At 40.6% G+C, this 24,489-nt stretch overlaps 1 protein-coding gene across 1 annotated transcript; it reads right to left on the bottom strand.

The window, feature by feature from the left end:
* Positions 1–471: 471 nt before the first annotated feature.
* LOC143776462 (uncharacterized) lies at positions 472–24,340 on the bottom strand. Its single transcript, XM_077265878.1, has 10 exons — positions 24,165–24,340; positions 19,860–19,894; positions 17,818–17,883; positions 17,022–17,087; positions 16,654–16,707; positions 14,509–14,541; positions 11,263–11,331; positions 9,371–9,436; positions 4,262–4,528; positions 472–665 (listed from the first exon to the last, which is right to left on the bottom strand). Exons 1-9 carry the CDS (start codon positions 24,211–24,213, stop codon positions 4,268–4,270), a joined length of 699 nt encoding a protein of 232 aa, XP_077121993.1. The 5' UTR covers positions 24,214–24,340; the 3' UTR covers positions 472–665; positions 4,262–4,267.
* Positions 24,341–24,489: the final 149 nt, after the last annotated feature.

Genomic DNA, 24,489 nt, shown 5'->3' with positions numbered 1-24,489 from the left:
GTAGAAAATGTATCTTGTTCAATTTCTACTGGATATGGCAACACTCCATATATTGTACATTATTGTCTGAGCACACGGCAATACTCAGAAGGGAAGGAGCCCTGTTTGGCTTTTGGAACACGTATTTTGTTTGCCGATTTTGGGCCTATATCAGATCTCCAAAGGTGCCCATGATATATTGTGTATTCACTGCTTTTATATACAGCTCTCTAGTTTGAGGTCTTTCCCAATACAGACATAGGGAGAGAACTGTCACAGTCGGGCCACCACCTCCTCTGACTAGTCTGCTTTTGCTTTGGCCCATATCTGTATTCTTGCCTAAAGATATAAAATAATGTAAGTATATAAAGAACCTACACTGTCCTAGAACAGAGATCTATATCCAGTAAGGCTTGTTAATGCCCCATATTCAGTCCGATGTTTTGGGATCTGTCCACATTATTCATGTCTTTCCAATAAGTTAACAAACACTTTTATTGTACTGCTCAGAAAGAATTTATTGCAAAAGAACCAACCGCAAGCACAATAATTGATTATCAGAATAATAATTTTCTGCAGATATGATTTTTCACCCCATCAGAAATTTATGCAAATTTAAAGATTTAGAAAGTTTATAGAAAGAAATCTCTCTTATGACATGACTTTGTCATAGTGATGTGAAGGACCTGCAAAAAATAAGAAGCCATAGTTAGTGGGTAAATCATGCTACAGACTATGTACTGTACATGTATGTGTGAACATTATCCTTCTTAACTGGAGTCTGTCAGTTGGACCATCTCTCCCAAGCCGTCTATATGGGCATGTAGGTCATAGGAGGCTGAATCAAATGATACCTTGATATTTGCAATCCAGTGTCAGTGCCAGTGTCAGATTCATGCTGCCCTAGACCATAGGCCATGTCAGGTCCTCCAGGATCTGCCCTCAGGTGCCCTCACCTCAGACCTACTGCTCAACGCTCAGTCTCTCTATTCCGTCTCTTGACTACACTTGTCCGTGCTCAATTCTAATATTAGCAAGGTCGATCCTGAGTCGACCTCTTAAAGGTAAGAATGTTGTATTTTTATTTAACCCATAAAACGCATGATACAACGACACCTCCGAAGGCAGTTTCTCCTGGTCTCCATCTTTATGGAAAGCAATGCTAATGGAGAACAGTGGATTACTATTATCCATGGCAGATATTACTGGGGGTACAGCAGGGTAGCAAGCAATAAGGTAAACTGCAAATACTATGAAGCATTTTGTAACAGACATGAGAGCAAAATACACAAATTTATTTAAATCTTTGTATTTGTTGCTTTTTACGAAAATATGATCTTTATAGGACTATAATGTGGGTTTCCATTTTGTTTGTGAGAAGAAAAGAACAGCAGCAAGTGCTATAAAAATACTATTTATCTTTTCTATCCTATAGCTTAGTACCAAGTGACCACTGCAGTCAACCACCTTGGGGCCCACATACCATACAACTGGCATAATGCTGGTCATGATTCCAGCACAGTTTGGTAAATGACAGCTGGTCACTTGCTGGTTGCTTCTGAACAAAGACCTGGTGGACCGCCAGGGAATGAGCTCTGGATTGGTAAGTGAATGGAGAGATGAATAAGGTTTTTTGAAAATTTTGCCGCCAATTTACTTTTTTTCATGAACTCGATAACAACTTTTGTTATTTTTAGATATAATTGAATATCATTGAATGGTTTGATAAAAAAATGTTAAATCTAAAATGTTTAAATGTTTATTTTTTATATATTCAGATCTTATGTTCAGAAATTTCCTAGACATTGGTTTTAGAAAACTACTGCAAGTGTTAGGAACAATTGGAAATAAGAAAACATCACCCGATTGACCGTAAGGCATTCACATGCTTTGGAAAAATTACTAAGGGTATGTGCACACGTCCGGATTTCTTGCAGAAATTTCCTGAAGAAAACCAGAAATTTTCTGCAAGAAATACGCATTTTTTTTTGCGGTTTTTTTTTCCGTTTTTTTCGTGTTTTTTTAGCATTCTGCAAGCGTAATTAGCTTGCAAAATGCTAAAGTTTTCCAAGCGATCTGTAGCATCGCTTGGAAAACTGACTGACAGGTTAGTCACACTTGTCAAACATAGCGTTTGACAAGTGTGACCATCTTTTTACTATAGATGCTGCCTATGCAGCATCTATAGTAAAACATAGAATGCTTAAAAATAATAAAAAAAAATAAAAAAAATGGTTATACTCACCTGCAGGCGTCCGTTCCTATAGATGCCGGTGTGGTTCAGGACCTTCCATGACGTTGCGGTCACGTGAGCGGTCACATGACCGGTCTCGACCAATCACAAGACCGCGATGTCATCGCAGGTCCTTCACCGCACACCAGCTATAGAAACCGAAGCGGCAGCATGCAGCGGAGAGGCGGGAAGACATCGAAGGTGAGTATATGACTATTTTTTATTTTAATTCTTTTTTTTTTGACCAATTTTATGGTGCCTAGTCCGTGGAGGAGAGTCTCCTCTCCTCCACCCTGGGTACCAAGCGCACATAATCTGCTTACTTCCCGCATGGTGTGCACAGCCCCGTGCGGGAAGTAAGCAGATCAATGCACTCCTAGGTGTGCGGAATCCCCTGCAATTCCGCATTTTAATGAACATGTTGCTTTTTTTTCCGCGATGCGATTTTTTTGCGGAAAAAAAGGCTACATTTGCACAAAAAATGCGGAATACACTGAAAATAATGGGAGGCATATGTTAGCTTTTTTTCCGCGTTTTTATCATGTTTTTATAGCGAAAAAACGCGAAAAAAACACGAAAAATACTGAACGTGTGCACATGGCCTAATGCCACTGCCGTGTGCCTTCAGATCAGAGATGCTTCTTCTGAATGGATCTTTCCAACAGGAGAGAAACATTTTCTTATTAGCGCTCAGATGTTACTAAAGAGATGTTACAGATTACAAGTTAGCTAAGCATCAGCGCTCAATGACAAGCAGCAGATGCAAAGGTAAGTGTAATTATGGGTATATAAAAAGATCTAACCTGTGAGCACTAGATTATTATGCAATGAAAAGCTCTAAAAATCAGACATGTTCATCTGTGAAAAAAAGACAACTTAGAGATGTTCTTATTTACATGCCGAACTACAGTATATGTGTAGGACTCATAAACATCTGTCATATGAATTCATTGCAATAAGGCACTCTGGTCAAACCCAATAAAGTGCAATTAAAAATGCTTTAAAAAAAAGATTAGAATAAAAAACAACTAAAATGTCATATACCACCCTCTAATAGAGCTTGGCCAGTTAATCCAGTTAATATGCAGAATGGTAAGGATGGTGTGCTCCTATAGAACCATATTAATGCCCTATCCTAGTATACACAAGGGATATGTTAGAAGATACAGAGGGTTCAGAGAGATATCATATCATATTGGTAGAAACCATTAACTAGAACAACACCAAAAAAGGCAGTTTAATGCTACCAGACAAAACTGAATCCTTGCTAGATAATCCTCAGCATGAAAAAAAAGAACTATCACAGGTGAAGATAATGGACAATATTACTGTCACCCACACTTTGCTACATATTGTAATCTCACTACAAACAGGAGGGATAGTAGTACCATGTAACCGGTAACCCCAAACACCGTATCACATAGAGCAGGGGTACCAGCGCGTTCTCCCTCTCCATGGTTCATCAGCTCCCGCATAATGAGAAAATAAATAAAAAATATAGATAAAGGAAGTCATGACCCTGTTGTGCGTATAACCATTATATATGGTGGGAATGATCAGTAAGTGCTGGCTAAAGCGATAAGTAATGATATCATTTAATGAAGTTTGGTAACTCGTTATCCAAGCTACACTGACGGTATAGCTGCACCATCTATCACTTTATCCAGCACTTGGCGACATTGATCATGCTCACCATATAACTATGCACAGCAGGGTCATGAGTCCCTTCATCTATATTTTGTTATTGATTTTCTCATGATATATGATGTCCCTGACCTATCTGATGCATGGACAAGGGAAACACATTGGTACACCTGAAATGTGTGGGAATAGTGGTCCATGCTCTGCTAGAGATTAGTATACAACTTTTTAATTGTTGTTTGTTAAAAGCTAAGCTTTACCTTTTTTCTCTTTTCCCAGTGCTTTACTGGCATTGGTCAGTACATTCATCGCATGGTCTTATAAACTATTTGTGTGTATCTGATAGGAAACTTTAAGCTAGTTGTCTAAATTTTGGAAGTAAATATATGTCACTGTATATTTTGTTACCTTTGTTTAACGTCCAAGAATACCACCCAAGACACCTCCTACGACATCTACGACACCTCCTACGACACCTCCTACAACATTTCCTACGACACCTACGACACTTCCTAGGACACCTTCAGCCACTCCGACCACTCCAGCAACAGTTTGGAGTACACCACCAACAATATCCAGAGCACCTCCAAGAAGGGTACCAGACAGGAAGCTTATAATAGCTTTAAGGTCAAGATGCAGACCAGAGCAAATTGAAGGCAGACCTCCTACAATACCCTGGAAAAAAGATTTGTCAACAATTAGTATTTTGAGATCAAGGATACCGTACAAATATACTCGCTGGTTTAATAATTATTGTAATATTAAACGAGCTTTCTTATCACTTGTCCATCCCATCTCTTTACTATGAGAGTTGCCATGGCAAGTTGCCACTGATCCGGTTTCTGAGACCCAGCTACTCATGCAAGGGGCTATTTATCTCTGCTACCATTGTTGCTGTGGGGTTTATGTCATGTTGCTTTACAGCGTTGGGGCCCTGGATTCAAATCCCACCAATGACAAAATAGAACATTTAGAATGTGAGCCTCAATGGGGACAGAGATCTGGGTTTCCAACAGTCCAGAAATTCCAGGACAGTCTGTAAAAATAGGCCATTTTTTTTGCACTGTTTGTAAACTAAAATGAAGGTGTCTGTGATTTTTTTAAGCTGAATAAACTTCTACAGATTATTCTAACTGTAATTCTCATAATTTACAGTTTACAATGAATGCAGCTCATGTATCATATTAGAATTATGGGCTGTAGACCAAGCTCACCTATAGTCATGAAGATTTATTATGGTTCCAATGTGTCCCTAAAAATATTGTATGCCCATGATTTTTAGCCTTTTAGAGAAAATAAGAAAAGTCAAGTTGGCAATCCTGACAGTGATGATGGTGGGTAAAGTGCTGTGGAATTAATGGGACTTTGTCAGGGAGCTGAATAAGTAAATTAAGTATTGTACGGTAGCTGTTATGATGAATGGATGTCCATGAACTACACAGATGGCCCAAGTCTCTCAGAGCAGAGTATGTGGATGGGAAGGAGAGCTGAAGACGTCCGGCTTATGCAGCCTTATAATAACGATTCCTGTAGTCGCCGGCTTTATATTTTTGTTATAAATAAATACAATGGAATTAAACAGGTATAGAATGTTCTCTGGTTAAGTGTTCTCTGCTCTGGCCTATAAAGAGTAGTTATCAGAGAACTATCCTTAGCTGATGTCCACAGGAGATTGTTCGGCATTTGTATAACAATATCTTTAACCCCTTAATGGCGTGTTCTACATTGTAATAATTCATAGGTTTGCTCTGTTTACAAGTAACACAATTGCTGCTCCAGTTTTTCCTCTATGGTTGTGATTTCTGCACCACAGCCGAGCTCAGTGATGGGGGCACTGGACTCAATTTTAGAGACCACATGTGGTACCCAGTAATAAAGAGAAAAAGTGAGTCTGCAAAGGTTAATACTGTATGAGAAAAGTGCTATGAATGTGCCTGAAAGATAGCTACTTTAATATTATTTACTAAATCTGTGGATTTGGGCGTTAATATACTCACCTACCGCCGCCTTCTCCGGGATCCAGCGCTGTTCCGCTCTGCTCACTCCATGCTCTGTGTGAGCTCGATATCTCTATTACAATATGAGCCTATGGATCTGATGCTTCATAGACTCACATTGGAAAAGCCACTTCTGGGTCACGCTGAGCGCAGTGTGACCCCGGGGGTCTGAAGAGCGGTGACGTCCCTGAGATGTGGAGCGGAACAGCGGCTAGATCCCGGAGAAGGCAGCGCTAGGTGATTATATTACCACGCAGAGATTATACTACATGCACATGTACACGGAGTTAGTGAAACCAAATCTTCATGGGAGGGCTTTTATATATGTTATATGGACTGAAATATGCTGCTGATTAGTTGAAGTCTAAGTCCGGAGACCCCAGTCCATGGCTCAAATAATGCTCTGCAGTGTTCAGCGCTCAGATCCTGCATGACGGCATGCACAGAGCAGTGAAAGTGAGCTATCAGGGGGCTCAGACACTGGACCCCCTTCAATCAGCAACACATTTACAGTGGTTTTCTCAAGTTAAAAGTACTGAGCAGTGTTTGAAAGCGTGTACTACTCGCCTAGGAGACAGGGAACCACAGATACATGGCAGAGAGACCGGTAAACTTGACAACAAGAAGAAAACTAGAAAATTAATAGCCCCTCCACTTCTGAGAACTCAGGGTAAAGTGCAAAGTTTACTGAGATTTGCTATTTAAACAGGTCGTCCACTGCTTTTACATTGATGCCCTATTGATGCCCTTGATGCCCTATACTTAGGATAGGGCATCACTGTCTGATCATCGTGGGCAACTACACATCAGCCTCCTATTCAATTCAATGGGAGGCAGATATGTAGTAACAAGCTCCGTCCACTAGTAGTAGATAACCAAGCTCTGCAAGTAGGCACTTCTGGTCGGCGGCTGCTGCCGCTGGCACCGATAATAGCTGTGGATAGGGCATCTATGTAAAAGTAGTGGGTGACCTCTTTAATGATGAGATAATCCTTTTAAGTCTGTACAACATATAGAAAATAATTTCAAATGATAGGTACCCGGTAAAGTGAAAGGGGCTGTCCACTACTCAGATAACCTTTTCTTAATCTCTATATTTCTACCCAGTAAAATAATAACACTTATATTCCCCTCTGGTGTCGGCATTGTCTCTCCTGGAGATCATGTGATATTAACATTTCAAGCTTTAGACAAATCACACACATGTCTTTTGGTTGTTTGACAGTCGGAAATTACACAGGGACATCCTAAAAAATGGGCTTGAATGTCTTGTAGCTGTCTAACAAACGGGCAATCCCTGCATGTGTTGCGGCTGTCTAACAAACGGGCAATCCCTGCATGTGTTGCGGCTGTCTAACAAACGGGCAATCACTGCATGTGTTGCGGCTGTCTAACAAACGGGCAATCACTGCATGTGTTGCGGCTGTCTAACAAAAGGGAAATCCCTGCATGTGTTGTGGCTGTCTAACAAACGGGCAATCCCTGCATGTGTTGCGGCTGTCTAACAAACGGGCAATCCCTGCATGTGTTGCGGCTGTCTAACAAAAGGGAAATCCCCGCATGTGTTGTGGCTGTCTAACAAACAGGCAATCCCTGCATGTGTTGCGGCTGTCTAACAAACGGGCAATCCCTGCATGTGTTGCGGCTGTCTAACAAAAGGGAAATCCCCGCATGTGTTGTGGCTGTCTAACAAACAGGCAATCCCCGCATGTGTTGTGGCTGTCTAACAAACGGGCAATCCCTGCATGTGTTGCAGCTGTCTAACAAACGGGCAATCCCTGCATGTGTTGCGGCTGTCTAACAAAAGGGAAATCCCTGCATGTGTTGTGGCTGTCTAACAAATGGGCAATCCCTGCATGTGTTGCGGCTGTCTAACAAAAGGCAAATCCCTGCATGTGTTGTGGCTGTCTAACAAACGGGCAATCCCTGCATGTGTTGCCGCTGTCTAACAAACGGGCAATCCCTGCATGTGTTGCGGCTGTCTAACAAAAGGCAAATCCCTGCATGTGTTGTGGCTGTCTAACAAACGGGCAATCCCTGCATGTGTTGCCGCTGTCTAACAAACGGGCAATCCCTGCATGTGTTGTGGCTGTCTAACAAACGGGCAATCCCTGAATGTATTGTAGCTGTCTAACAAACGGGCAATCACTGCATGTGTTGCGGCTGTCTTACAAACGGACAATCCCTGCATGTGTTGCGGCTGTCTAATAAAAAGGGCAATCCCTGCATGTGTTGCGGCTGTCTAACAAATGGGCAATCCATGCATATTTTGCGGCTGTCTAACAAACGGGCAATCCCTGAATGTATTGTAGCTGTCTAACAAATGGGCAATCCCTGCATGTCTTGTGGCTGTCTAACAAATGAGCAATCCCTGCATGTGTTGTGGATGTCTTACAAACAAGCAATCCCTGCATGTGTTGTGGCTGTCTAACAAACGGGCAATCCCTGCATGTGTTGCGGCTGTCTAACAAACGGGTAATCCCTGCATGTGTTGTAGCTGTCTAACAAACGGGCAATCCCTGCATGTGTTGCGGCTGTCTAACAAACGGGCAATCACTGCATGTGTTGCGGCTGTCTTACAAACGGACAATCCCTGCATGTGTTGCGGCTGTCTAATAAAAAGGGCAATCCCTGCATGTGTTGAGGCTGTCTAACAAATGGGCAATCCATGCATATTTTGCGCCTGTCTAACAAACGGGCAATCCCTGAATGTATTGTAGCTGTCTAACAAATGGGCAATCCCTGCATGTCTTATAGCTGTCTAACAAAGGGGCAATCCCTGCATGTGTTGTGGCTGTCTAACAAACGGGCAATCCCTGCATGTCTTGTGGCTGTCTAACAAATGAGCAATCCCTGCATGTGTTGTGGATGTCTTACAAACAGGCAATCCCTGCATGTGTTGCGGCTGTCTAACAAACAGGCAATCCCTGCATGTGTTGTAGCTGTCTAACAAACGGGCAATCCCTGCATGTGTTGTGGCTGTCTAACAAACAGGCAATCCCTGCATGTGTTGTGGCTGTCTAACAAACGGGCAATCCCTGCATGTGTTGTGGCTGTCTAACAAACGGGCAATCCCTACATGTGTTTCCGCTGTCTAACAAACGGGCAATCCCTGTAAGTGTTGCCGCTGTGTAACAGCCGGAGACATGCAGCCGAGGGGACTCGAATATATTTTTCGAGTACTCTGAAGATACTCCGAGGAACACGAGGAACCTCGGATAACACCTCATCTGAGCACATTCGCTCATCACTAGAACTTAAACCAGTTTTCTGGCTGAGACTAAAGGAGATTAATTGCCTGTAGTCGGCCTCTTGTCTCTAACTAAGCCCCATCCACTGTTTAGAAAGGTACTAAGGCTTATCTACAACAGAAATTACAAAACATTTTTCTCAGTTATCTCTTGTGGTAAATATGTGAATTTTTTATTTAAGGAAATGGACAGAGAAGGAAGGATAAATTTGCCACCCCTGTGAGTAGGCGCATAACAGACATAGGAATCCATAAGTAAATACCACTTACCAAAGCTCCAGTTAGTGTATTCAATAGATCACTCAGAACATAACCTAGTTTTGCCAAGAGTCCTTCCTGCAGATTTTGAGAAATGTAAAATAATGGGATAGATTTACAAATACTGTGTATTTCTTAGTCATCTTACAGCAGCACTTTCATGAATATTTTTTCTCTAAATGTATGTATATGTGCATGTAGTGTAGTGTGAGTGTATTCATATACTCACCTAGCTCTGCTTTCTGCGTGATCCAGCGCTCTTCCACTCCGCTTCTCAGTGATGTCACCGCACTTCAGACTCTCCGGATCACGCTACGCTCTATGTGTGAGGTGGAAATCTCTTACAGTGAAAGGACTATGGAGATTCATTCTGACGCTCCATAGATTTACATTGTAAAAATAACACTATGGGGCCAGGGTGAGCACAATGTGATGTGGAGGTTCTGCAGAGCGGTGACGTCACTCAGAAGCGGAGCAGAGCGCTGCTGGATCCTGGAGAAAGCAGCAGTAGGTGAGTATATTATTACACTCACACTACACTACATGAACAGATTTAGGCAAAGCGCCAGAATTGGCGTCTCTCAACGATTCTTCACTTCTGGGGTGGCTGCGAGCTGGTATTTTTAGACTGGGAAGTGCCCAATAACTATGGACTTTCCCTGCCTGAAAATATCAGCTTTCAGCTGTCTGCTTTACCAGCTTTCAGCTGTCTGCTTGACCTTTGCTGGTTTAAAAAACTAGGGGGCCGCACGTCATTTTTTTCCAATTATTTATTTATTTGCTTAAAAGATGTACAGTAAGCTACACATTCAGGGCACAACTTATGTATGTGACAGATATCTATTTATCTATTTATTACCTTCCTATCTACCTACCTGGATGGTACACACATACACACAGATGTCACACAGATAACTCACACAGATACACATGTACACATGGACGCACAACAGAAAAACACAGATGGTAAAAACGGACCATCTAACACATACATTTATTAAGCGGACGTGTAAGGGGGGCCTTAGACTGATTTCTGGCTGTTTTCATTAGTAAATCTCCCCATGTGTTAATTCTATGTATTTACATTTCCTGGTAGAAATATCATTTTTAACACAAATTGTACTTGGGAAGCTGTATTTTTGACAATATTATTATAGGTAACTAGAGTATTGTACGAAGCTGATTCTAGCCATGGATATGTTATTACTATGATAAAACCTATAATCTAGAATACAGCACTCTCAGAGCAACATGTGTGACTTGGATACACTCCACATGTATTATATACAGTATAGTCTTAAGCAGATTGCTAAGGAATCGAATTTGCCGACTTTTTGATTTTTCACCTAAAATTTGATGAATTCTTTGCAAATTGAATGTTCCTTATTATGCACTGGGGTCTCTCCAGTCCCCAGAGAATAGTAAATGTAACATGTAAAAAATAAAAGTAACTAACATTCCCTTACTGCTCACCTATTCAGCCCCCATCTGCTCGCAGTTCGCTGCCCGCCATCCAGGCTTGTTCTTTCTGTAGTTGTGCACCTAGTCTCCGTCCTCTTCACTATAGGCCAGGACTTCCGGCCCGTTATAAGGTCACAGCGCACGTCGTGATATCATGGTATTGTAACCTTATGACATGCCGTGACTTCCAAGGCCTGATGGTGACTAGTCCTTGCCTTAGGTGAAGAGGCCAGAGATGTGGAGCATGGTAGTGGAGAGGAGAGGGCGGCATGTAGCAAGCACAGGGGCGGCCGGAGAACAGTGAGGTGATCCGCTCATGTCTAACTATATAAAATGTGTCCGCCTTTCTCTCTATATATATACAGTTTACTTGTGCTCAGTGCTATTCTCTTGTCTTTTGACCCTACTTGTCGTGGAATGAACTGTCCATAGCTGTAGCTTACCACACAGAAGAGAAATTTTGTCAGAAGGTCTTTAATATCCAGTCTTAAAAGCCCATCTATATCGCCTGCCTGAAAGGTAAAGGATGATTTACTATATTATAATCATTATTAGAAAGTAATGTAATCATGCATTAACCCATTACACCAGCCCTGCTGGATTCCCTAGCAGGTACATGAGGCTATAAGCAGCAGCAGATGACAAGTCAGGGAGGAACTTGGACCATCTCAGCTCCTGTAGACACGGCAGCCAATCGGTAGTCACAGAACACAGCCCTGCCGTAATGCAGCGGAGCTATACATTTACCACCAAGCATTGAATAAAACACAGGTAACAGAACCTATATTCCTACACAACAGGAGTCACCTGATAGCAGCTCTCCCTTATAGCGACTGGTGGGAGACCTAAGCAGAAAACTGCTTTAACCCCTTCACGTTCTTTGATGTACATGTACGTCAAAGGTCATGCCCCTTGCAACTTGAATCCATACCTTTCCCAAAATAGTATGCCTGATTTTATCAGTCATCTTGTGCCTTTACCAGTGCTGAAGACCCCGTGCTTGTCATGGCGATACCCTCATGAAAGCAAGATTGTGGCTGGAGCTCATAGGAGATTATGATTTCAGTGTAGCAGTGCTGGTGCTCTGCTATGTCTGGTACAATCGATTGGACGATCGCAGCTTCAAGTCCCCTAAAAGGACTATTAAATACAATGAAACGTTTTGAAAAACTGTTTTTCATCGGCTTTTCCCCCCCATAAAATGCACATATTTGGTATCGCTGCACTTGTAAAAATCCGATCTATTAAAATATAAAATAAATTAATCCGACTGGTAAACAGCTTAACAAGAAAAAGATCGAAATGGCAGAATTATATTTTCTTGGCCACCAAAACATTAAAATAAAATGCAGTAAGAGGCTATAAAAATGTTGTATCTACCCCAAAATGGTGCCAGTAAAAATGGCAGCTCAGGGTTCAAAATATAATCCATCTCCGAGCCCCAGATCCTGAAAACTGAAAGCATTACAGGTCTTGGAATAAAGCGACAGAAGCAAACTTCTAAAATAAATAAAATTCTGAATTTTTTTCACCAATTAAATAAAGAAAAACAACGTTTGGTATCTGCGTAATCGTACTGATCTGGAGAATCACATTGTCAGGTCAGTTTTACCAAATAGTGAGCATGGTAAATACAAAACCCAAAAAACAATTGTGACATTGCACTTTTTTTTCAATTTTAACACACTTCGAATTTTTTCCCACTTTCTCGTCCATAATATGATAACATGAATGATTTCACTCAAAAGCACAACATGTCCCACAAAACCTAAGCCCTGGCGTGGCTATGTGGACGGAAAAATAAAAAAAGCCATGTCTCTTAGAAGAAGGGCAGGGAAAATCCTGAAAATAAAAAAACATATAATTGCCTTGTTGTGAAGGAGTTCAAGGGAATCTGTCACCAAGTTCTTGCCACTTATTCTGAGAGCAGTATAATGTAGAGACAGAGACCCTGATTCCAGCAAGGTATGACTTACTGGCCTGCTAAGTGTACTTTTTATAAAATCCCTTTCAACATCAGATTATTTATCACTGGAGGAATAGTAAATCTCCTGCCCGGTAGTCCTGTATGACCATGATTGGCTTCAGTCTGTGTGTACTCTACATAGGCAGAAACCTGCCAATCAGTGATGTAGGTGAGGTTATACAGAGCGCAACCTTCAGCTAACAGCTAGATCTGCAGCAGAAAGGACAATGATTTCATCAAAATGACAGCAATTAGCCCAGTAAGTGATGCATAGCTGGAATCAGGGTCTCTGTCTCTACATTATGCTGCTCTCAGATGGTTTAGCAAAAATCTGGTGACTGATTCCCCTAAAAGCCACCCGTATTTCCTAAAGGGGCATATAAAAGATTATGTCCATCTAGTGCAATCCTAAAAATTGCATAGTAAAATTGGATTTTTCAGTGAGGCCGTGCTTGCATAAAGTTTTTATACAATTTTATTTTTCAACACAAGAAGCAATCACCTATGGTAAAAGAAACGTCACTAATGTTGGAGTTAAAGACAGAACTTAAAGCCACTTTTAATCCGATTTCTAGTTTTTTATTTGATAAGTCACTAATTTTATGTTACTATAAATTCTATATAATATTAATGACGTAAGCACAGTATTTTTAGGGGAGTGTATTTGTAGTGTTTTGGGAGGCAGTGGCATTTTCTGTGCGTACCATTATTTTTCTTCTAGCATTTTCTCTGTAAGTTTACATAAAGGACATCAAAATCAGCAGAAAAAATCATGTAATGAATGAAAAGCTTGAAAAAATAATATGTATTTATTGATTTGTGATTTAAGATGGTAAAAAGGTAATGCAGTAGGAGTCCAGTGGGTAACTTAGAAGGAGCCTGTTTTTTAACAGAAATATCTCAAATTTGTACAATTTGGGACAAACCCTTCAATTTTTATTCATGGAAAATCCAATAATGATAGTATGAAAAAGAAGATTATTTCCTGTTTATAGTAAAACCTTTCCATTTCAATCCTTATATATCCAGAAGCCATACAACTTGTGGGATTATTTTTATGCTTTTTGCTATATAAAATATTGATGTAAAACTGAAAGTTTGAGAAAAAACTTGATGAACCAAATCTTTGTGCCGCTGTTTAGAGCAGAATGTCTGTAGGATTATGTTACCCAGTTACAAGAAATCTGGGGTCCTGTATGTAATAGGGTTTTCTTGTGGGAAGGGATTATACAGGATGGAAGGCGCATTCTCAGGATCCCAATATCACTGATATTTCGCACCAGAGCAGAAGTGGTTGGAGCACAGAATCCCATACACGTCTCTCTGCAAAATGCAGGAGGGAATCACGTGTACAACGATCGCTCAGCAGCAGCCGGTGTGTTTTCTTCTGGCAATGGTGTGTTAGTGACGTTAGACTATACATGTGTATGTTGTGTCATATTCGCTTTCCAATTCAATCAATATCCAAGAACCTTCCTTCTCATCAAATATCTCGCTAGCACTTCTAATATATTTGCTTCTCCACATAGTAAATTATTCCTGTAACAATAGAGCTTTTCCCCAGTGTCGTCGTCATTTCCCTTTATTTGTGATTTGTTCTTTTTAACACACTTGCTACAAAGCATATATCATGTAACTTACAATCTATGATCTATGACCTTCTGATCTGACATTATATATGATACTGTATGTAGATTCCTCCTTTTTGTAGGTTGTTACTTACCAAGATTAGCTTACAGTATTGAGGTGGGATTCCCTAAACAAAGAAAAAAGAAAGTACGGTAATTCCACGTATTCCTATCCAGGACAAATATTTTCTTACTGTATATGTAGGTTTTCAGGCTCTCCCGCAGTTATCAGAGGTGTTTCAGCTCCTAGAACCGTCCCTAACATGCACTAACGTTACTAACCGGCTGTTTGGCACCAATTTATCGTGCAGTTTTCACTGCGCCGTCTGACAGTGAATAAAAGATGTTATAACTATGATCGATGTGAACATTATTTGACGCTTCTTATATACTATAGATCAGACTTGAGTGAAAATGTGAATATGCCTGTGGTTAATAAATGCTGCTTTTTAGGAATATCATAGAAACATGGATATTTTTCTAAATGGAATTTGTTGTCTTCTCCAAGGATTTGATTTGCGCTGAATACATTTGTCTGGACCAGCAATACAGAAAAGCCTCCAATTGCCCATAGAACAGATTTCTAACACTGCGATGTCTCCTAGGTGTGCAGTGAACCTGTTTGAGTTCTATTGTGATGAAAACATTTTAAAACTTCCGAGTTATGGAGATTTTGCGTTAAAAAACTAATCTACATGAGCACTGAAAATAGTACACCATAATCCCCTATGCCTACACCTCACTGACATAAGATGGCGCTCCATGGCTTGCCGCCGTCTGTTACACCGGATGTGACAGCCTCCCTTATTGGCTGCGCTATATCATCTGACTTGACAGCTGAGCATTGTGGGAAAGCCTGCCCTTCTGGGCTTAACGCCATTAGCCCGCTTCACCAGCGTGTGAAATGGCACAGGGCTTGTTTTATTTTTAAGCCAATCCTGTTAGGATCTGTGAACTTCAGGACATTTTCCTTGAAGTCTATTTACTCCACATTAATGAGGGGGCTGCACGGTGGCTCAGTGGTTAGCATTGTTGCTTTGTAGAGTTGGGTTGAAATCCCACCAAAGACCACATCTGCAGAGAGTTTGTATGTTCTCTCCCTGTTTGCGTGGGTTTTCTCCGGGTTCTCCACATTCTAGATTTCAGAATTTAGATTGTGACACTGGGGACAGTGATGGAAATATCTGTAAAGCGCTGTGGAGTATGATGGCACCATGTAAGTAAGCACAATCTATAAATGAATAGCTATTTGCTGCATAGTGAATTGATCTGGACTTATTGTTAATCATGGCCTTACTTCAGCTGCATTATCAGGCAGAGCCACAATGGTATGGACCAGAGATCAGTGAATTTATGAGAATGGAAATTAATTCTCCTTAAATCTTACAAAAAAATTATTTTCTTCAGAATACAGAATATTTTTTGTAATTTGCTCCATGCAAATTCAGCAAAATAAAGGCAGCGGACATTTTGCTGAGCAGTAGAAAGCCAGAGACATGGTAGAACAAATAACTGACCCTGAATTACAGAGAGATAGACTCTACTGTTTAAAGGGGGTATCCGGGACTTTACAAAAAAGTACCTAAGCACCAACAGGCTGATTATTGCAACTTCCAGTTGTGCCCAGCACTGCTCTTCCCTGGCACAGATCAGACACAGGCCGCCCCTGCCACAGATTCAGAAGCCTCTAATGACGTCACGTCTACAGAGCGGAGGCTTCTTTTCCGCTCCATTCTGTTGATGGGAGGGACTTCTGAGGTCATTCTGATTGACAGCCAGATCCCCGCTGCCTAACTGGGGGAGCCTGCTGTCAATCAAAATGAAAGAGTCCCGCCCTGTCACATCAGCAGAGGCAGCTCAATCTCCAGCAGGAGCGGTCTGTGACAGCATCGTGCACAACAGGCAGTAAGCTGCAATTACCTGCCTCTTAGTGCTTAGGGACATGTTTGGTTTTTGTGTAGTCCCGGATACCCCCTTTAATGCTTCCCTACCCCTCCATACTAGGAACATCTTCTGCAGTAGAAGCAATGGTGGGCTTCTGTAAAATAGGGTGACAAGCTAGATTTACAGTATTTATTCTACTAGTATACATATGACGGGTGTTATTAATGTTTATCATATTTTACATTATCATTGTAAGGATTAAATCATTCGATCTAAATGTAATAACAAAATCATTCACCTTGGTAAGGTTTAGAAAAATACTATCAATAACATAACATAAGCAGGAAGAAACTTACTGAAATTTGCAGAAGATATTGCAGTGAACAACCAAGCTCACGGGCCAAACATTGCTGGAAAGAAAAAGTGTTGATGGAATGAGTAAGTAAACTTTTGTAATAGAACATGGGACATGAGTTACGTTTCAAGAATAGATTATTACAGGGTGTCACTGGGAGGTAAAAATATGAATGTTGTTATATGAGAGAATAATAATACTCTGAATTTTATTTTCCTTTTAATCTAATGTTATTAACCATTCATGTGCTGTCCAAATGTTCATATTTTTTAATATGTTCAAATTGTTTATTGTTAGATCAAAATGACATTCCTTGACATCAGTTCTATAAAAAAAAAGAATAAAAAATATATAATGTCAGACAAATACCAGTTCAAAGATTAAGTCGTTAACTATGCATCGGGCCTGTGTGTTCCATTCAAGGCCAACATATCCCTGTAAAAGAAAGAAAGATTCGTCTTAATTATATTGTGGCACAAGTAGGCAAACTGTGTGGTAAGTGAACCCGTCACCTTGGAAAACGTTATTTACCTACGGATATAGGCCCTGATTCATCAAAGCTTTTGCACCAGAATTATGGAGTCAAAAGTCATAAAATTTGGTATAACTCAAGGCTGCGCTAAAATGTTGCTACTTTTGACGTTCTCGTGCCATTTTTCGCCCAGGTCCGATAAATGAATGACGTGTGTTGACATTTGCTATGACACCAATCTTCCTCCGGCAGGGACTTGGGTAAGATTTCTGGTGAAGATCACTCAGACTTGGACGTCAATTGTCCAATGGTCCTGATTCATAAGGAGGCTTGCACCTCTTAATGAATCAGGGGCGTCGGACTCCACAAGGCCCCCTCATCAAGGGAGCTGCCGGATTTCAGTCATATAGGCATGCCCGGTGCGGTTACATTCCCCGCTCACTATACTGTGAGGCTGGAAGCGCGGCCCGGCACTTTCACTGACAGCTCCCGGTGCAGAGATACAATGGAGAAACTAGTGGCAATGGTGACATTTCTTATGTACATTTCCACCAGAAAACCTTGCTTCTCACTTGTTATATCCTTTATGACTGATTGATATTGGTATTTTCATGAATAATAGCCAGACAAATTACCTTCTAAATGTTCTCATAGATTTATTATTATACTGAATATATTTGTAGAAAAATTTACCTGAAGTTCCTCATATTTGGTCGTAATTGTGTAAGTGGAACGAACATGAGAGTCAACATTGATATTCTGAAAAACAATTCACAAGTAGACAGCGAGTCAGCAAATATCAGTAAGGAAAACATCATTTCTGCTATGTCTACATAACCATAAATAGATTTACACTAACACCGTGTACATCCAGAGCCCTGTAATGGGCGTATTTGTGCCAAGCTGCAATTTCTCCACTTCTGTGATAACAGTTATTCACTGAGGATTCAAGATGGCCGTCTTTATAAGGACTATTGTGAAGTTGAGACCTTCCCTTTAAACTGAGATAACAGTTACCTTAAAGGGGCTTTCAGGTTAAGAAAACCCATAGTAAATAACCTGATTGGTCATTCAAATTAAACAGATGGGACCCTTCATATTCTCCCCCTCCATAACCTCACTTCTCCACCATCTTCAGCATATTACCAATTCCCCCACAATCCTATTCCATCATACATGGCTACCCTCCAGCATCTACACATCACCTCACAGTCTCATTATCTATATCTATGTATATATATATATATGATGTGTAGATGCTGGAGGGCAGCCAGGTAACCTTGATTTGAGAATAGCATGGGACGTAGTAGGATATAGATATATATATACACTCACTGGCCACTTTATTAGGTACACCTGTCCAACTTCTTGTTAACACTTAATTTCTAATCAGCCAATCACATGGCGGCAACTCAGTGCATTTAGGCATGTAGACATGGTCAAGACAATCTCCTGCAGTTCAAACCGAGCATCAGTATGGGGAAGAAAGGTGATTTGAGTGCCTTTGAACGTGGCATGGTTGTTGGTGCCAGAAGGGCTGGTCTGAGTATTTCAGAAACTGCTGATCTACTGGGATTTTCACGCACAACCATCTCTAGGGTTTACAGAGAATGGTCCGAAAAAGAAAAAAAATCCAGTGAGCGGCAGTTCTGTGGGCGGAAATGCCTTGTTGATGCCAGAGGTCAGAGGAGAATGGGCAGACTGGTTCGAGCTGATAGAAAGGCAACAGTGACTCAAATCGCCACCCGTTACAACCAAGGTAGGCCTAAGAGCATCTCTGAATGCACAGTGCGTCGAACTTTGAGGCAGATGGGCTACAGCAGCAGAAGACCACACCGGGTACCACTCCTTTCAGCTAAGAACAGGAAACTGAGGCTACAATTTGTACAAGCTCATCGAAATTGGACAGTAGAAGATTGGAAAAACGTTGCTTGGTCTGATGAGTCTCGATTTCTGCTGCGACATTCGGATGGTAGGGTCAGAATTTGGCGTAAACAACATGAAAGCATGGATCCATCCTGCCTTGTATGGAGCATCTTTGGGATGTGCAGCCGACAAATCTGCGGCAACTGTGTGATGCCATCATGTCAATATGGACCAAAATCTCTGAGGAATGCTTCCAGCACCTTGTTGGATCTATGCCACGAAGAATTGAGGCAGTTCTGAAGGCAAAAGGGGGTCCAACCCGTTACTAGCATGGTGTACCTAATAAAGTGGCCGGTGAGTGTATATATATATGTGTGTGTGTGACTGTACCTTTGCTCATTATATATATATATATATATATATATATATATATATATATATATATATATATATATATATATAAAAACAAAATTTGAATCCACACTAGTCATTATGTTTGTGGCACAGCTATCTAGAGAGCGTCCCATTGAATTATTACAATCCCCCCCAAAAGAAGATTACGGCATTACAAAGGGAAAGGCCCATGTATTTGTATTCACACCCATACACACACAACAGCTTTCCACATTGGATGCTGCAGTCGCCTTTCTAATCTAAGACGTTCTCGATGATATAGGGCATCGGGGCCGGCACTGAGGTAATGCCACCTGAATTTATGCCAACTATAGTAGGACATCACAATGTCACTGGGATGTGTTGCTCCCTGTGACCCTATTGTATCGCTCACTAACAGGACTGTTTATTCATGATACTGTACAATAGAAAGAACAGATTCCAGTTGTAGAAGTAAGTCTATAACGGGCTCTTACTTGGAAAGTAAGCGTCGGGTTTCCGTTACCGGTGTCTGTGAAAAAAAGAAAAAGGTGGAATCAATAGTAACAATAACAAGAGCAGAAATATTTTAGATTATTCATAGATTTAACCCCTTAGTGACAGCCAATACGTCTTTTAACTGACCTGAGATATAAGAGAATAGCCTCCCCATACAGGTGACAATCCAGCAGCTGTCGGCTGTACACTATAGCTGACAACTTGCTGTATCAGCCACGATCACTGTTTGCACCATCCAAATCTGTTTAACCCCTTAGATGCTGCTGTCAATAGTGACTACATCATTATAAATGGTTAACAGAGTGTGAGAGCTTCCTCTTTATCCCAATTGGTGCCCTCAGATCATGATTTTGTGGTCCTGATGTTTGCCATGGCAATTCATGACCAAATAGCGGCCCCAGAGTCTGACGGCTGTAGTAATCTGTTCAGAAGTTACAGGCATTTAGGTGGTAAAAATACATATTTTCATTTCTGTCATGCCACTTTGCACGAATTCCTGTAAAGCACCTGAAGGGTTAATAAACTACCTGACTGCAGTTTTCAATATGTCAGGGGATACTCTTTTTAAAATGGTATCACGTTTGGGGGGTTTCCCAATATATGAGACCCTAAAGGCACTTCAAATATGGATAGGTCTCTAAAAAAATAAATTTAGTAAATTTCCTTGAAAAAATGAAAAATTGCTGCTACATTTTTAAACCTCCTAAAATGCTAACAAAATAAAATAACATTTTACAAATGGTCCTGATGTAAAGCCGACATGTGGGAAATGTTATTTATTAATGGTTTGCTGTGGTATGACCACCTGGTTTAAAGGGATAAACTTTCAAATTTCGAAAATTGCTAATTTTTTAACATTTTTCTCACATTTTTGATATTTTTTAGAAATAAATACAAAATATATTGACCTAAATTTACCATTATCATAAAGTATAATGTGTCATGAAAAAACAGTCTCAAAATCACTGGGATTTGTTGAAGCGTTGCAGAGTTATTACCACATAAAGTGACACTGGTCAGATTTCAAAAATTTGGCTCCGTCACTAATTAAGAAACATTCGAACGTTCACATTAATCTCAATATGACAAAACCCCGATATCTAAAATTACAGAAGGACACAAAAGTCAATACAGTTATCATCACCTCACTTCTGAGTGGCCATTCGGTATGGAGTCAATCATGCCTGTGTTACTCCATGGAAATAGATGTGCAGCGCATGTTCTCTCCTTTCCTCTGTGGCTCTTTCTGTCTCATCTGTGCCCTGTGACAGGTATTCACAGTTGTTTCTGTTGCACTTCTCCGTGTCATCTAATCCTTTAGTTTGTTGACTACTTTATGTGTATATATATATATATATATATATATATATATATATATATATATATATACACACATATATATATATATATATATATATATATATATATATATATTTACACTGCTCAAGCAAATAACAGAATAGTGCTTCAAGTAAATCAAACTTCTGTGAAATCAAACTGTCCACTTAGGAAGCAACACTGTTTGACAATCAATTTCACATGCTGTTGTTCAAATGGAATAGACAACAGATGGAAATTATTGGAAATTTTCAAGACACCCTCAATAAAGGAGTGGTTCTGCAGGTGGGGACCACAGACCACATCTCAGTACCAATGTTTTCTGGCTGATGTTTTGGTCACTTTTGAATGTTGATTGTGCTTTCACTCTTGTGGTAGCATGAGATGGACTCTACAACCCACAAAAGTGGCTCAGGTAATGCAGCTCATCCAGGATGGTACATCAATGCGAGCTGTAGCAAGATGGTTTGATGTGTCTGTCAGCGTAGTGTCAAGAGGATGGAGGCGCTACTAGGAGACAAGCCAGTATACTACGAGACGTTTAGGGGGCCGTAGGAGGGCAACAACCCAGCAGCAGAACCGCTACCTCAGTCTTTGTGCAAGGAAGAACAGGAGGAGCACTGCCAGAGCCCTGCAAAATGACCTCCAGCAGGCCACAAATGTGCATGTGTCTGCGCAAACGGTTAGAAACTGACTCCATGAAGATGCTCTGAGTGACCAACATCCACAGATGGGGGTTGTGCTCAAGTCACAGCCCAACACCATGCTGGATGCTTGGCATTTGCCACAGAAGATCAGGATTGGCAAATTTGCAATGGTGCCCTGTGCTCTTCACAGATGAAAGCAGATTCACACAGTATATGTGACAGATGTGATAGAGTCTGGAGATGTTTGGCAGTGTGTCAGTAATGGTGTGGGGTGGCATTTCTTTGGAGGGCCGCACATCCCTTCATGCGCTCGCCAGAGGTAGCCTGACTGCCGTTAGGTACCAAGAGGAGATCCTCAGACCCCTTGTGAGACCATATGCTGGTGCTGTTGGCCCTTGGTTCCTACTAATACAGGACAATGCCAGACCTCTTGTGGCTGGAGTGTGTCAGCAGTTCCTGCAAGATGAAGGCATTGAAGCTATGGACTGGCCCGCCCATTCCCCAGATCTGAATCTGATTGAACACATCTGCGTCATCATGTCTTGCACCATCCACCAATGTCACATTGCACCACAGACTGTCCAGGAGTTGGCGGATATTTTAGTCTAGTTCTGGGAGGAGATCCCTCCTGATACCATCCGCCTCCTCATCAGGAGCATGCATGCCCAGGCATTGTAGGGAGGTCATACAGACATGTGGAGGCCACACACACTACTGAGCATCATTTCCTTGTCTTGAGGCATTTCCACTGAAGTTGGATCAGCCTGTAACTTTGATTTCCACTTTGATTTTGAGCATCATTCCAACTCAACTCCAGACCTCCATGGGATATTAGTTGTGACTTACATTGATCATTTTTAGGTTTTAATGTTCTCAACACATTCCACTATGTAATGAATCAAGATTTACAACTGGAATATTTCATTCAGTGATATCTAGGATGCAGGATTTTATTGTTCCCTTTATTTTTTGAGCAGTATATATATATACGGTATTTATATATATATATATATATATATATATATATATATATATATATATATATAGGCATTTTTGTCCTTAAACCACCAGAAATAGTCTCAATTGACCCCTTCTGTTGTACTAATTCAACCTTGGATGTATTTATTGCAATTTGTGGGAAATATTGTCGACTCCTACACCACTGTAACCCTATAATGCTAAAATGATGTCTTACAATAAGTTTTATAGGACGTAACCTGCCACCCAGAAGCAGGTGAGCAAAGAGTTACAAAAATGGTTCCGTGCTATGAAGGCAAAGCAAGCGTAGTCATTAAGGGATTAAGAGCCCAAGACTGGTTATACCTATTACATATAAATAAACATTTCCATTATTTTGTGATGTCTTAATGGATTTTCTGAATGTGATATTCACTATAAAACATGGACCATTTTATTATTACAGCCAAACCCTATTAACCCTTGATATACTACAAACCGACTGCCTAGAAATATGGTGGAAATTCTATGTGATATTTCAGTATCTTTTTCTTTATCAGATACATTAGACAGTGATAATCTGTGATGTTTTATCATTCACTCACTGATGGAGTTTATTCATTTTACCAATATGTTGTCTTAAATTAGATTTTCTATAATCCTCTATATAAAGAGAGAGTTGGTATCATACCCCACATTTTCTTAATATTGGGATTTTTGACCAACCAGCGTTCAGTCTATTTTCTTTCCTGTAGAACATTAGGCACAGCAGCAACTAATATTAAAGGCAATATGTCACCAAGATTTTGCCATCTAATCTGAGAGCAGTTTAATGAAGAGAGACGCTGGGTCCAGTGATGTGTCTCTTACTGGGCTGCTTGCTGTAGTTTTGATAAAATCACTGTTTTAGCAGTAGGAAATTATAATTAGAAGAATAGTAAACCTGCAGCCATAAAGTCTTCCAAAGTCATGAGCTCTGTATAACACCATCTCCACAACTAATGGGCAGCTTTCTGCCTATGCACAGTGTACACAGAAAGCTGTCAATCAGAGGTGTTAGTGGGATTATAGAGAGCTCTGCATTCAGAGAACTGGAACTGCAGCAGACAATACAGTGATTTTGTCAAAGTACAGCAAGCAGCCCAATAAGTGATACATTGCTGGATTTAGGGTCCCTTTCTCTACTGCTCTCAGACAGAGTAGCAAAAACCTGGTGAAATAACGAAATAAAAGAAAAATGACAGAAATGTCCAAATATAGCTTTCACATAAGTAAAACATTATGGAAATCAATTTAATTAACAAAATTTTTCGATGTAGTGTGACAAATATAGTAGCTTACCAATAAAGCTGGCAAGGGCCACGCATAGGAAGATGACGACAATTTTCATGATGCGAGTAAAGTTGCTTAGCTCTTAACTTCAATGGAAAGTAAAAGCTGGGATGAACTGTACCACCGTGTGCCGCTCTTATATACATCCAGGACGATGCTTCAGGGTGATCTTGTCACTTTTCTGTAATTACTGATTGGCACAATATAAAATATCGTCATTGTGCCATTTATTACACGGATGTAGATCCTGCTTTTAATTAATTCTAAAAAATATTTCTCTGTAATTAATTGTTTGCTTTTGGTCTTCTTCTACGTGCTGCAATATCATGCAAAG

This window comes from Ranitomeya variabilis, chromosome 5 (genome assembly GCF_051348905.1).
Source record: "Ranitomeya variabilis isolate aRanVar5 chromosome 5, aRanVar5.hap1, whole genome shotgun sequence".
NCBI classification, from domain to species: domain Eukaryota; kingdom Metazoa; phylum Chordata; class Amphibia; order Anura; family Dendrobatidae; genus Ranitomeya; species Ranitomeya variabilis.
The sequence above is the reverse complement of the archived record's forward strand: the minus strand, read 5'-3'. Positions and strand labels throughout refer to the sequence as shown.